The sequence below is a fragment of the Macrobrachium nipponense genome, chromosome 8 (genome assembly GCF_015104395.2).
Source record: "Macrobrachium nipponense isolate FS-2020 chromosome 8, ASM1510439v2, whole genome shotgun sequence".
Classification (NCBI taxonomy): Eukaryota; Metazoa; Arthropoda; class Malacostraca; order Decapoda; family Palaemonidae; genus Macrobrachium; species Macrobrachium nipponense.
Genome location: NC_087203.1, coordinates 105,500,569 through 105,516,020, shown reverse-complemented (window position 1 = coordinate 105,516,020; position 15,452 = coordinate 105,500,569). Strand labels below are relative to the sequence as shown.

At 41.4% G+C, this 15,452-nt stretch overlaps 1 protein-coding gene across 7 annotated transcripts in view; it reads left to right on the top strand.

Moving 5' to 3' along the window:
- Positions 1-7,762, top strand: part of LOC135222936 (organic cation transporter protein-like) — an 81,759-nt gene extending 73,997 nt beyond the window's left edge. For all 7 annotated transcript variants that reach the window (XM_064261380.1, XM_064261381.1, XM_064261385.1 and 4 more), the window contains 3 exons: positions 998-1,179; positions 1,822-1,958; positions 6,573-7,762. In XM_064261380.1, coding sequence (XP_064117450.1) covers positions 998-1,179; positions 1,822-1,958; positions 6,573-6,681 — 428 coding nt within the window. In that variant the 3' untranslated portion in view covers positions 6,682-7,762. The remainder of the gene's footprint in view (positions 1-997; positions 1,180-1,821; positions 1,959-6,572) is intronic.
- Positions 7,763-15,452: the final 7,690 nt, after the last annotated feature.

Genomic DNA, 15,452 nt, shown 5'->3' with positions numbered 1-15,452 from the left:
AAAGGCGGCTTCCAGTTTAGTATAATCTACAGTTTGTACTGTCCCCTTAAATGCAACCATGATCATGCTGCATATACTATTGAAAAAGAGCCTTGAGTACATTATTTATGCCCGTGTTAGTTTCAACACTCGCATTACTGTACCTTAGTCTAATATGCCGTAGCAGTCATTTTTAGACATCCTAGAAAGACCTGATTAAGCATCTGGTTCCTGAACACACTAGTGGTAAAAACTGTCTGTAAAACCTGCCTGGTGATTGAATCACACTTGAATCACACCTGCAGTCTTGTTAGCCATCAATATATTTCTATAATCTTACCATTGAAATCATTAGATCATGTAATCATCTTGAGCTATAATCCTTTACATTATTCTTTCATTCTGTTTCCCTATGATGTGTATAAAAAGGTAAACTACCAACTTTTGTAATAATTTAGGTTTCCAACATCATTCTTTAGACAAATTAACTGAAAAACTACCAAATTTATCTTAATTTAGGATTTTCAAAGATGGGGTCATAAAAAAACTACCCATTTAGATTTCCCATATGTATTACTGTGGGATGGTCATTGCTAAGTACCAGCATTTCTTCTGATTTAGGTATCTCAAATATCTCCCAGAGATGGAGTTATTGAAAGACAACCAACTTGGATACTTTAGGCTTCCAATACATATACAAATATCACTCTTAAGATGGAGTCACTGAACCACTGCCAACTTTCCGAGAAATTAGGATTCCCATATCATTACTACGGTGTCATTTAAAACTGCATTTTTCATATAATTAAGGGTTCTCTTTTTTTTCATATATCATGCAGACTGTCATTAAAAAAAAAAAACTTGACTTTTGAGACAATTTTGGTTTACATTGCATTTCTCAAAGATTGGTAATTGTAAAAATACTAACTTACCTATAATTTAGGATTCTCAAAGATGACTCATAATGGTATCCTTGAAAAAATATTTATTAGATTGAATTTTTCTTTTACCTCTTCAGAGATTGGATGGCTGATTGTGACCTTGAGCCTTGTGGGTAAATTTGGTATTGCTGCTGCCTTTGCTATCGTCTATGTCTATTCAGCCGAGATTTTCCCAACGGAGTACAGAAGTGTGGGTATTGGCGCATGTTCCATGTGTGCCCGAGTTGGTGGATTAATAGCACCATTTATCGCATATTCAGTGAGTATATTCAGTTTTAATTGTGCAACAATTACTAGATTGAGTGTTAATGAGCTTATATGTGTACATAGTTCATGGAGTATTTAACTATTTCTTATAGTTAATGCTCATAATCCTTATAGGGAACTGGTTATATTTTTTTCTATCTTTTAATTATTTATTGATGACCCAAGTCTATCAACATATTTCATCATGTCACAATGTTATTTGTTATCTTATCCTTTATTATTTTGTATTGTTATGATCATGAGAAAATTGCAAGATAAGTTTTGATGAAAAAAGCTTTGGATACAAGGTCAAGGTATTCATCATCAGTCTTTTACTATTACATGATAATTATGGATCAAATTTATTACCAAACTGACCATATCATACCAAAATTTATAATCCATTGTCTAGAGATAAGAATTGCAATCCATCTCTTGTCAAAAGCTGCACACACAAAATCATCTGGACAAAATATTTGGGTGGGGTACCTTTGTGAATCCAAATCAATTCAGTCTAAATATTGCCTCTGAAAAACCTCTCATTATAAGGGATAATGTGTATCAGTTGACATATAATGGCTTATTCAAATTCTTGTACTTTAAGCATCATGGCGTAGCATTATATTAAAGTTTGAGCTTTAATTTTTTCTTTCAGGCTAAAACATATAAGCCATTACCTCTTCTCATTTTTGGGGCTCTGTCAATTATCTCCGGAACCTTAATTGTCTTACTGCCTGAGACTGTGGGCTGTGAATTACCTCAAACTTTGCAAGAGAGTGAAGACTTTGGCAAGTAAGTGCAAGTTCATATATGTAGTACTTTACTTTTCAGTGTTTTAAAACCTTATGCTGATTACGTATACGTACAGAACTGTAAATAGAAGGGAAAGAAGGAGAAGGTAAATATGAACCAGACAAATATATTTTTACTTAATTCCATGAAAGAAATGGATGCAAAATTTTCTTAAGAGCTTATCTTTGTTAATTAATTATCTAAAAAATTACTGAATGATATAGTTATTTGAATTTGAATGTTCTGTAAAGAATTAATATGTCATGAGACTTTTAATGGTCTTTACAAATACAATATTATATCATTGCTTCTGACCACCAATATATTAGCTTCTAGGAGGCATCTATGAAGTGTTAAGTTAGTTTTCAAATGTAGCCAATACATCTTTACAGCAAGGCCTCCAAAAAATAGTGGATGTTGTTTACTGAGCAACTGAGTGATTCCCCTTGCCCCTCTCCTAATACTAGTTACTAAGCTTCAGTAACTGACCCAGCATTCACCAAAGGTACATGCATATAAAAGAGGTGTGGCAGGATCACACTGTCCTCTTTACACTTCAGAATACAGCAGGACAATTGACCTACACCTAAAAAAAATAAAAAAAAAAAAAAAAATGTACTTACCAACCACTCCAGTTACTCTGGGCTATGCTGTGCTGTCTGCTGGTCGAGGTCACTGGAACACTAACAACCACAAACCAAGAACCACAACACTACAACCAAAGACCACAACCCCACAACTATACAACACAACAACAAAAAAAGACAACAGCACAGGCACAACAACTCTAAAGCAAAAAACATCAACTCAACAACAGGCAAAAAACAAATCAATAACACACAAAACTTAACTGACTTCCAATCCTTCAACAGACTGCTGTTGACACTACTTATTATCACCAGCTCTCACCAAAGACTAAAGACTGACTAAAAACTTACTCAAAACACAGAACTCTGATCTCTAACAGCAGACAACCCAGAACTTGCCAACAGCCAATACAGTCGTTAACCATCCAACCACCAATTACTCTCTCTCTCTCTCTCACAGACATTGTCAAATGGAACTCCATAACTCCTCCATATTTCCTCCCCAATTACATTTGACAACGTCTCCTTACACTCACAACACCCACGGATGCTCGGACGCAAGTCCCCTGGATCTTGTTTGAGGGCCCTCATACACACACTCAGTTACACCGCCATCAACTTCTCCCAGACCATCTCCCTCACTACCATCCTCCCGAATCCCATTCACTATCTCATCTACCCCTTCCAACTCTTGTCTGAATATCTCTCGTAACTCTGCCACCAAATCACTTACCTCATTTACACTCCTGCCAAACTCCCAAGAGACTCATTCATACTGCCAACTACATCCTTACCACCTGATTCCGTTCCCGGTGAAACTTCACTAAACCCTGACAGTTCAAACCCACACACGCTATATGTATCATTCCTCCCCTCAAAGTCATCCGTATTACATGCCTCATCCACTATTTTTACCCTAACACTAACCCCTCTATCATGCAGCTCATGTTTCTCCCTTTCATTCCCTTTCCTTACCTTCCTCCGCTTTCTTCCATACTCAACCAACACTAACTGCCGATCTTCCAGACCCATTAGCTCACTGATGCTCGGCTCACATTTATTCATCCCAAACAACTCTCTCATCACATTCTCCCGAACATATTGTCGCAGACTAAAGGACCCACATAACTGAATCCCCTTTTCACTTAGTTTCCTGAATTCCCAGCCTGACTCATCCTCTTTCGCCTACACAAATTTGCCACATGACCTTCCATTCCACATTCAACACACTTCACATCCTAGCATAATGGCCATTCTTCCCGCAGTTGCCGCAAACCACATTCATATGGGTACTCCGACATCCACTAGCTATGTGCCCTACCTGTCCACACCTATAACATTTAATATCCCTATCTTTCTTACACTCGCTCACCAAATGCCAAGTTTGCCCACACCCGAAGCACACTCCAAACGCCCACCGACATTCATTCTTTCTGTGTCCTGGCTTACCACATCCATAACAATGATCTCCTCGCTCACGACTAACTGACCCCACTCTTCCAACACTCACACTCCTATCTCTTCTTAGGCTAACTACACTCATGTTACTTGCCCTAATGCTCCTATCTACCACTCACTCTGCCACTCGCCTCGGCCCTTCCAAAACTGCCTCCCTATAGCTTTTAAATTCTGGTATAACCTCGGCTACTTCAGTCCTAACACTAACACTTCTACTCTCTTTCATACACCTATCTAACTCGTAATCCTCTACTGTTTCTAAAATGTCGTTCCAGGTCAACCTTTCATTCGTCCATCACATTTTCTCCCTACGTTTCAGATTTATAAACTCGTACCCGCTCTCTGGTAGTCGCCAACAACTTTCGCACTAACTCCTTACACTCATTTATCCCTTCGTCCCCAAACTTTTTCCTGGCTAATGTTTCTAACCTACAGACATACATTGACGACGACTCACCAATATTCATTCTTGCCTCTTCAAAATCTTGCTTTCTCCTATATCTAACACTACTCTTTATCCTCTTTGCCTGTTCTACAATCCTAGCTTTCACACACTCATACGGCACATTCCCTACACTCATCATTGCCCCATACGTACTCAACAAAAATCCTGTCAAAAAACTACCTAACTCTCTTGCCCAGACTCTCGTTATCCCCATACTTTGCCTCACAATACCTCTCATATTCTTTAAAAAAAGTCCCTTATGTCCCTACTACCATATTCCTCATATTGTGCACATCGGGGTACCTCTCTCATATACACAGCCTCTCGTACTTCCTGCTCACTCTCACTCTCACTACTTCCATTCTGACCCCTCTTTCCCTCTTCCGAATACAGCGAGTCAACTTCCATACTCACGTCCATACTCTTGACTACGCTCTTCTTACCCTTCTTTTTTCTACCTACCTGTTTCCACTCACCACTATCTAAATCACTCTCAGCCTTTTCCCCAATGTATTCAGTCCTAGTCTCATACTGTCCATCACCCTTACTAACCTTCTTTCCCTTAGTCTTCTTCTTTTCCTCAGCCCCCTTCTTATTCTTGTCCTTAGGTTTATCCTTATCCTGTGTCTTCCCCTTCTTTCCCTTACCTATCACAACCAAATCACCTTCATCACTCGTACTCTCATCCACTCGCTCTTTCGCTTCCTTTACCACTCCTGGCCCGTCACAATACCCAGTAGGCCTACCTACTACAGCTCCCTCTCCCATGAATCCCTTCATCATTTCCTGCATCATCTCTTTCACTGCATTCATCATTACCCCGAATTTTTCGTCCATTTTCTCAACCATTCTCTCTTCCGCTCCTTTCACCTCTTCTTTCATTTCCACTTTCGCACTCTTTAGCATTCCTCTCATTTCCTCTAACTCGCTCTTCAGCTCCTCTCACACTCTACCCTCAACCTCTCATTCTCCACTTCCAACCTTCCCTTAGCTTCCCTCGCCAACCTCAGCTACCTCTCTATCTCCTTCAACCCTTCCATCCTCACTTTCTCCACCAATCACACAACTCGCTACCCCAATTGCCCTGCAGCTGCCGCACCAACAGTCCCTGTTCGGGCGCCAAAAAATAATGTGGCAGGATCACAAGCTTTAAAAAACAAGCGGGTAAATCCCCCCCACATAAACCTAATCGATCCAGCTGCCAAACTCACCTCAATCACACTTTCCTCTTTATACTTCAGAATACAGCAGGGCAATTGGCCTATACCTTAAAAAAAAAAAAAAAAAAAAAAAAAAAATAAATGTACTTACCAACCACTCCAGTTACTCCGGGCTATGCTGTGCTGTCTGCTGGTTGAGGTCACTGGAACACTAACAACCACAAGACAAAAAACAAGAACCACAACCAAAGACCACAACCCCACAACTATACAACACAACAACAAAAAAAGACAACAGCACAGGCACAACAACTCTAAAGCAAAAAACATCAACTCAACAACAAGCAAACAACAAATCAATAACACACAAAACTTAACTGACTTCCAATCCTTTAACAGACTGCTGTCGACACTACTTATTATCACCAGCTCTCACCAAAGACTAAAGACTGACTAAAGACTCACTCAAAACACAGAACTCTGATCGCCAACAGCCAATACAGTCGTTAACCATCCAACCACCAATTACTCTCTCTCTCTCTCTCTCACACACACAGACGTCAAATGGAACTCCATAACTCCTCCATAGAGGAACATATGTATTCCTGTTGCAACAAATCACTTTAATGTTAAGAAATCTTGTGTATTCGCCATGTAGTACTCTGTTGCAATTGGGGTCTCTTACTATCGTGGTACACAGTGATTTAATTAACTACTTCTTGAACAATGTAAACTATCAGGATTAGTTTTTTGAGATCTGTAGAGCAGGGTTGTCAACCCAACAGAATAAGATCCTGCTCATCACCAAGTGAGTGGGATCTTTTTCCCCGTTTGTATGGTATGTGATTAAAACTGATCCAAAGTGCAAGGCTAATCAAAGGTAATAATTGTCTGAAATGAATGAACTCTTCAGGTATTCTTGATAAATGAGAAATTTGTTACTGATGATTTTGTTTATTTTCAGGGACCAGTCTATATGGTATTTCTCCTGTTGTAGTAGAAAAACAGAGTCGCCATCTTCTGTCGTAACTCCTGAGGGATCATCTGAAAGGAATGAAAAAACAGGAGAGTGACCAACAACTAGTTATTAAAATTTGCTGCTTCAGTTTCATTTCTGTTCTTACTTTCATTCCAGTTTTTATGTGCAATGTAAGTTGAACCTACAAACATTTAGAAAAAAATATAATTTAGGTATGGTTTATGCCAAGTACAAGCTTGTGTAGAGATTCTAATAACAGCCCTGGGGTATTATTACAGACGTCCTCAAATGCCTGAAATATTATGTAGAGTAGTAACATTACATCCATTTATTACCCTGGATGACCCCATTTCTACTTGTATTTTTTAAAGATAAAGTCTGAAATGGTCTTATGGCTGATTATTAATGTGAGGATAGGCCAGAGGTTGCAGTAGATTTATAAAAAAAAAATTAGCCGGCTCTCAATGCACATTTGTGATATTTTTATGAGAGGTTAATGCATTAAAGTTCCATCTGATAATCAGCCCACTCTTTTACTGTAAATATCCCATGGATTTACTTCTTCCTCATTCGAGTATAGGATGATCGAGAATGTGAAATATCAAAAGACACTTTTAAACAAAAGTACTGCCATGATTTTCAGTCACGACTGCAGTAGTGTTGTTAGTGGGTGCATTTTACCTGGCTCTTTAATCATGATTTTTGGTACTATACAATTAATGTTTTACCTATAACAATTAAATAAAAGCCTATTTAAATTATGTCAGTTGTCTTAATATAATTTCTGTATAAATGTATGATTTATTTTTAACAAAGAGTTATAAAAGGATTTTAAAATATATCACAGTACTATTTTTACCATTGCTTTGCTATGAACTTTTTGAAGACTGGTTCTAAAATTCATAATTTTCACAGTCACGTTAGTTAGAAATGACTCCAGCTTCTCTCTCTTAATGTAAAAATAGACAATTTCCAACATAAAAAGGTGTTAAACAGTGGTGATAAATCTTACTAGTTTTTTATGATGAAGTTTTTATCTGTTTATGGAAATCAATTGAATGAAATTCAAATGGTGATATATTCTTTTTATCCTGAATTGGTTCACTGTTTATAGGTGAAGACCATTGTCTGTAGCAGTTATTTGACTGAAGATATTATAGCTTTATATCTTTTGATACTTAGTTTCCATTTCCTTCATCTTACTAAAATTTATTCTTAAAGTTTTTGCAATATATCAGTCAACTTCTAAATGTGAAAACATTTTTCAGATATGGGAGTTTAGAACGAAAAATGTTATTGTCATGATACAATAAAGTTTTATGCATACTTACCTGGCAGATAATATACTTAGCTATAGACTCCGTCGTCCCCGATAGAAATTCGAATTTCGCGGCACACTCTACAGGTAGGTCAGGTGATCTACCGCCCCGCCGCTGGTGGCGGGGAATAGGAATCATTCCCTTGTTTTCTAAGACAGATTTTCTCTTCCACTGTCTCCTGAGGGAGGGTCGGGTGGGTCCATACACCGTATATATCTGCCAGGTAAGTATGCATAAAACTTTATTGTATCAGGACAATAACATTTTATGCATTCAACTTACCCTGTCAGATATATACTTAGCTGATTGGCACCTTTGGCGGAGGGTAAGAGACAGCTAATCTACTGAAAAATAGACAGGAAACAACATATGTTGTAGGTAATAAGATTAAAAACCTTGATTCCTACCTGTGTTAGCCGAAAGACTTCATGGCTACTGCCTAGGAGCCCGTATCGCTTCAAGAGCCTCAGCGAGGTAGTGACCTCATGCTAAGAGTTCTTGATGGTCTGTTACAGGGGTCTTACCCACTTACGCTTTCAGAACCTTAGGATGTTTGTCAATGGGGTCCTAATCCACTTACATGACAAAACACTTTGCCTATTGGCATGATCATAGAGCACGACACTAATCCCGATCACCTGATCCTCATTGGGGTTAGTACTACGATTGAAAGGCAGTCATCCCCGAACATCCTTTCAAGTAACCCACAACTCAACAACCATATTAAAATACTTATTAAAAATATTTAAAAACAAATTTAAGGATCAGCGTCTGCTCCATTTCCCAGCATAGTATCCGCTGATACATAAGGTCCAAGAGCGAAACATATCGTATGTTATTCTAACATCTTTTAAATAGTGGGATGCAAATACTGAATTGCACCTCCAATAAGTTGCTGCTAAAATGTTCTCATGGACATATTCTTCGTAAAAGAAAGGGAAGTTGCCACAGCCTCGGACTTCGTGAGCTTTCACTCTCAGCAGCTTTAAAGAGTTCTCTTGGCAATTCCTATGAGCTTCGGTAATTACATTTCTGACAAAGAATGCCAGTGGCGTTCTTTGACATAGGTCTCTTGGGGTTTCTTACCGAACACCAAAGACCTTGTCGACATCCCTGAAGCTGTGTCTTCTTTTCTAAATAAAATTTTAAGGTCCTGACTGGGCAAAGGGACCGATCCAACTCTTCTTCCTACCAGAGAAGAGAGTCCCTTGGCTTCGAAACTTCTAGGCCAAGGTTTAGAAGGGTTCTCATTCTTTGCTAGGAAAAGATCCTGGAAAGAAATGACAGCCGATCTTTTCTAAATCCCACCCGAGAGTCCAAAGCATGCAATTCACTGATCCTCTTAGCAGTGCTAGAGCCAACAGGAATATGCATTTGCTAGTAAGATCTCTGAATGAGATTTTTATCTATAGGTTCGAACCTGTCCGACATCAAGAACTTTAGGACAACGTCCAGGTTCCAACTCGGGGGAATTGACGATCTCAATTTCTTAGTCTCGAAAGACCTGATGAGATCATGAAGATCCTTATTATTCTCGAGATTCAGCCCTCTGTTTCTAAAAAACAGCTGAGAGCATGCTCCTATATCCCTTGATAGTTGATACGGCCAATTTGGATTCTTCTCTTAAGAAGAGAGAAAATCCGCGATTTCGGTTACAGAGGTATTGGAAGAGGACAGCTTCTTCGACCTACACCATCTACGGAAAACTTCCCACTTCGATTGGTAGACCCGCAGGGTGGAGACTCTGCGGGCTCTAGCAATTGAAGTTGCCACTTTCTTTGAAAAAGCCTCTCGCTCGACCAGTCTTTCGATAGTCGAAAGGCAGTCAGGGAGAGACTTTGGATGTTTTTGTGGAACTCTCGAAGTGGGGTTGTCTGAGCAGATCTGTCCTGTCTGGTAGAGATCTGGGGAAGTCCACCGTCCATCCAGTACCTCTGTGAACCAGATTCGGGAAGGCCAAAAGGGAGCAATTAGAGTCATTCTCATTCCTTCCGATGCCACAAATTTCCTTACTACTCTTCCCCAGCAATTTGAATGGGGAAAGGCGTATGCATCTATGCCTGACCAATCCATGAGGAAGGCATCGATCGCTGTGGCTCTGGGATCTTCTTCTAGCGAGCAGAAGTTGTCTATTTTCCTGGAGAGGAACGTGGCAAACAGGTCGATCTGGGGTCTCCCCCAGAGTGACCATATTTGTCTGCAGACTCCTGAGTGGAGCATCCACTCTGTCGGGAGAACCTGGTTCTTTCTGCTCAACCTGTCTGCCCTTAGGTTTTTTACTCCTTGGACAAACCTTGTACGCAGAATAATGCCCTGTTCCTCTGTCCAGGTTGATAGAGCTCTCGCTATTTCGTTCAGAGAGAAAGAGTGAGTGCCCCCTTGATTCCGGATGTAAGCCAGAGCTGTGTGTTGTCGGAATTGACTTGAACTACCACCCCTCTGACTTCCGCTTCGAAGTATTCCAGGGCTAGATGAATTGCCAGGAGTTCCTTCGCATTGATGTGCAGAGTAGTTTGTTGTCTGGTCCAAATACCTGTACTTCCTTTGGACCCAGTGTTGCTCCCCAACCTGTTTCCGAGGCATCGGAAAACAACACTCGGTGAGGGTTCTGAATCAAGAGGGACACCCCTTCGTTCCTTGTTAATGGGGTTAACCACCACTTTAGGTCGGATTTTATCCCCTGTTGGATGGGAAAAAACGTCTGACAAGTCTCCTGTCTTTTGACTCCACATCCTCTTTAGATAAAATTGCAGAGGTCTGAGATTTAATCTTCCCAGGGAAATGAACTGCTCTAACGAGGAAAGGGTGCCCAGCAGACTGAGCCATTCCCTCGCCGAGGTCCGTTCTTTCCCTAAGAAGTTTCGAGATCTTTTCTAAGCCTCGAGTAATTCTGTCTTGAGATGGAAACGCGCCCGAAAAACCCCGAGAATCCATCTGTATCCCCAGATAGACTATGTTCTGTCTGGGATCAATTGTGATTTCTCGAGGTTCACGAGCAGTCCCAGAGATTTTGTCAAGTTCAAAGTCTTCTCCAAGTCCTTCAAGCACTGAATTTCCGATTTGCTCTTATTAGCCAATCGTCCAGATAAAGGGATATATTTTATCCCCTCTAGATGTAGCCATCTCGCAACATTCATCATTAGCCTCGTGAACACTTGAGGGGCCGTTGAAAGGCCGAAGCATAGGGCTCTGAATTGGTATACTTTCCCCTGCATTCCCCTGCATCATGAATCGGAGATATTTCTTCGATGATGGATGCAGGGGGACATGAAAGTATGCATCTGTAGATCTAAGGAGACCATCCAATCTCCTGGACGAAGAGCCGCAAGAACCGATTTTGATGTTTCCATAGAGAACTTTGTGTTCTCCACAAATCGGTTCAATGCGCTCACATCCAGGACCGGTCTCCACCCTCCCGAGGATTTCGGAACCAGAAAAAAGACGGTTGTAGAATCCTCGGGAATGCGGATCCCGAACCACTTCGATGGCCTCCTTTTACAACATCTGTTCTACAGTTGCAATAATGCTTCTTTCTTTGGCAGGGTCCATGTATTGGGCTGACAGTTCCTTCGGGTTCGTAGTCAAGGGAGGTCTGTCTCGAAAGGGGATCATATATCTTTGTTACCACGGAAAGGGACCAAATTTCTGCCTGTCTCCGAGCCCATTCTTCGGAAAATTTCCGAAGTCTGGCTCCTACCGGAGCTTGAAGGACTTTTGTCTCATTTCGCTCTCTTGATAGGTCTGAAGGAAGACCTACCTCTCTCTGCACTCCTCTCTTCTTAAAAGAGGGTCTGGCCGAGGTACTCCCTCGAAAGGGCTGTTGAGGAGCCCGAGTCTCTCTCTTAGTAGGACCCGAAGTCCTCGATTTCTTTGCAGATTGGGCCAAGAGATCTTGTGTGGCCTTTTCTGTCAAAGAATGAGAAATATCTTTTACTAGATTTGAAGGAAACAATTGGTCCGACAGAGGAGCATACAGAAGAGATGACCTCTGAGTAGGAGTAACTGCTTTCGTCAGAAAAGAGCTAAATAATGACTCTCTTCTTCAGAATAAACCAGTTCCAAACAGAGAGGCCACCTCTCCTGATCCATCCTGAACCGCCTTGTCCATACAGGAAAGAACACTATGAAGGACTTCTGGACTAAGAGATTCCTTCTCTTGTGTCTTTTTTTGCCAACACCCCAAGGGACCAGTCTAAGAAGAAAATTAAAACTTCTAAAGACATTAAACAACCCTCCCTTGAGGAGATGGTCCATCTCAGAAGTCCGCCATGTGATCTTTGCTGATGACAACTTGGCTTGTCTCCTAGACGAATCTACAGATTCGAAAAATCTGCTTCGGCAGTGGACGGGAGAGCTAGACCCCGTGGTTTGCCCGTCTCGTACCAAATTCCCTTCTTTCCTGATAGTCTGGAAGGAGGCAGGTAAAGACTGTCTTCCCCGCCTTCTCCTTGGATTCCAACCAATTTCCTACGAATCGGAGAGCCTTGTTCATGGAAATGGTTGGCTTCATTTTAATAAAAGATGATTGTTTCGGGACCTTCGTGCTTGTAAATAAGGACCTTGGAGAAGGAGGAGCAGTCGGGCTTAAAGAGTCCCCAAACTCTTGAAGTAAAAGGGCTGCCAGCGTCTTGTAATTCTGACAAACCCGGAGCCGAGTGATCTTCAAGATTCCGAAATCTCTTCCAAATCCAATTCCGAAGAGGATTGTTTATTTCCAGCAGGAGACTGGCCTCTTGCAACATCCACCCCACTCTCGCAAGAACGACGACCGCCTGTGCGATAACTTGCGTCCCTACGAGAGATAGGTTGATCCTGCAAAACGACCTTATCCTTCTCCTGGCAAGAGCGATGGCCGCTTGTGCGACACCTTTCTCTCCTGTCAGACGAAGGATGTCCTCTCCTATCGCTTTCTCCGGAACCACCTATGTCCTGACAAGGAATACGGCCGCTTGTGCGACAACTAGAGTCCTTGTCAGGTAAAGGTTATCCTTCCGAAAGCTAAACAAATCCTCTTGGCTTAATTGTCTTTTGGAAGAAGTCCGTCTCTTATTTGTCACTTGTGGCTCATTGCGCCGGGTTGGCGCTCGTGATTCCTTGCGCCAAGCTGGCGCTTCTGGCGCATTTCGGCAGGGTGGCGCTTCTGGCGCTTCTGGCGCATCTGGCGCTTCTGGCGCATTTCGGCAGGGTGGCGCTTCTGGCGCATCTGGCGCTTCTGGCGCATTTCGCCAGGCTGGCGCTTCTGGCGCATCTGGCGCTTCTGGCTCTTCTGACTCGTATGGAGTCTCAAACGCATCTGGCGCATTGCGCCAGGTTGGCGTTTTTGGTTTTTGGCGCATTCTTCATACTCCTCTGAGTATAAGCCGAAACTTCCGTTTCTTCTTTCCTTCCCTTCGTCTTTTTTATAGGAAGGAAAGAGTCCTTTCTCCTGGGAGTTTCTTAGTAAAAACTCCTACTAAGGCCGAAAGTTGCTCCTGCACATTTAGGATAATTTTCGCAGCCGCATTCTCTCTTCCTTCCCGATTCAGGTGAGGGATGTCTAGAAGCGGAAGGAACTCCGATTTCCGTTTAGGAACCAATCTCCTTTCTTCTTCTCACAAGGTGATAGATCGGAGAAAAGCTCAGGGCTTGAATCCAAAGTTGGAGCCTTCCAACTTCTCTTTAAGGGGCGTGACAGTTCATCAGAACTCCATCCCCTTACATTTGGTGAAGAATCTGACGAAGAAAAACACTTCTTTAGGATGCTTTTTCGATAGCGATCCTTGGCAGTTCGGGTCGTCACAGAATCTGCCGAGGGGACGCCTGATCGGTGGGGATTCTCCGTAACCTCCGTAAGGCTTTCGACATTCCTTCTCCTCTGGGGCCTGTGAGCTTGGAAGAGGTCTAGGCCTGGGAGCGAGACAGAGCCGATCAGACGCACCCTCCACTGCACTAGGGACACTTAATTCACTATCACTGTGCTTACCTTTCAACGTCAGCATTTGACGTTCCATCCTTTGTAGCGCAGCTTTAAGATCTGCAATTTCCGTTGCCGGATTTGCAGTCTTAGTACTAGAGGAAGAAGATGAGAGGTTTAGGGTTAGGTGTTAATTTAATAGGCTCGTTAGAGCGAGACCTACTTACGCTTCTGGAGGAAGCCTTCCTAGCCCTATCCATATCTAATTTCCTTAAATATGAATTTAAATTCTTCCATTCTTCCTCATTCATATTTACAACATTCATCACAGGTGTTAGAAATTGAACATTCATTCCTTCTACACCCCTTACAAACTGTGTGAGGGTCTACCGAAGCTTTCGTAGCCTCACCATGCATCCCCTCATTTACACACTGTCTTCTAACCGTAAAGCTAGAATCGACATCATGAGAAATATCCAAAACAAAGTCCAAAAAAACAGTCACGAAAGAGTATGCCAAATCAAAGTTCCAATACGTCACCAAAATAACCGGCTTAGAAGATCAATAGCGATGAAAAAACACGAAAATCAAATCAGGAGTAACAACAACAATGTGCTGTCACGGCCGATAGAGAAAATCTGTCTTAGAAAACGGGAATGATTCCTATTCCCGCCACCAGCGGCGGGGCGGTAGATCACCTGACCTACCTGTAGAGTGTGCCGCGAAATTCGAATTTCTATCGGGGACGACGGAGTCTATAGCTAAGTATATATCTGACAGGTAAGTTGAATGCATAAAAATCACAAAGAACAAATACTGTAACTTAAAGCATCCTCTATTAAAAATCATATTTTTTACATCAATCTACATCATGTATAAATAGTTATCTATATTTGTTAAACTTTTAATGGGTAATACAAGTCTGAGTTACAAAGAAGGCATTTTTTGGAACTGTAGCAAGATGAAGATCATAATGATATAGTTTATAGCTGATGTAGGCTCCCTGTATTGCTTGAGACAAAATGATAATAGTAACAATATGAGAAAGATGAAAAGTATAACCATTTTCATATTGCATCACAATTGCAGATACAATACAAAAACTCCACACAGGTGCACATTATAGTATCTACACATTTATTCAAAATTATATGAAAAAAATGTTATTGTTATATACAATTAAGTTTGTTCATACTTACCCTGCAGATAGTATATATAGCTGTATTCTCTGAAGTCCGACCGAATTTCAAAACCTTTCGCGGCACACGCATGTGGGCGGCCAAGGTGGTAGTACCCATTCCCGCGCTGGGAGGCGGATATCAGGAACCATTCCCATTTTATTTCTATTCATTTTTTATCAGTGCCACTGTCCTCCTGAGGGGAGGTGGGTGGGCACTTAATTATATATATCTGCCAGGTAAGTATGAACAAACCTTAATTGTATTATAACAATAACATTTTGTTCATGAAAACTTACTTGGCAGATATATATATAGCTGAATCCCAACTTCGGATGGTGGGAAGAGACAGAATAGGATTTGTAGGAAACTTAAATTAAGTAGATGATATACACCTTGGTTCCTCACCTGTTAGCAAAGTAGACTCTGTGATTACTGTCACTTCAGCCTGCTTGTGCTTAATCAGAGTTGCCAG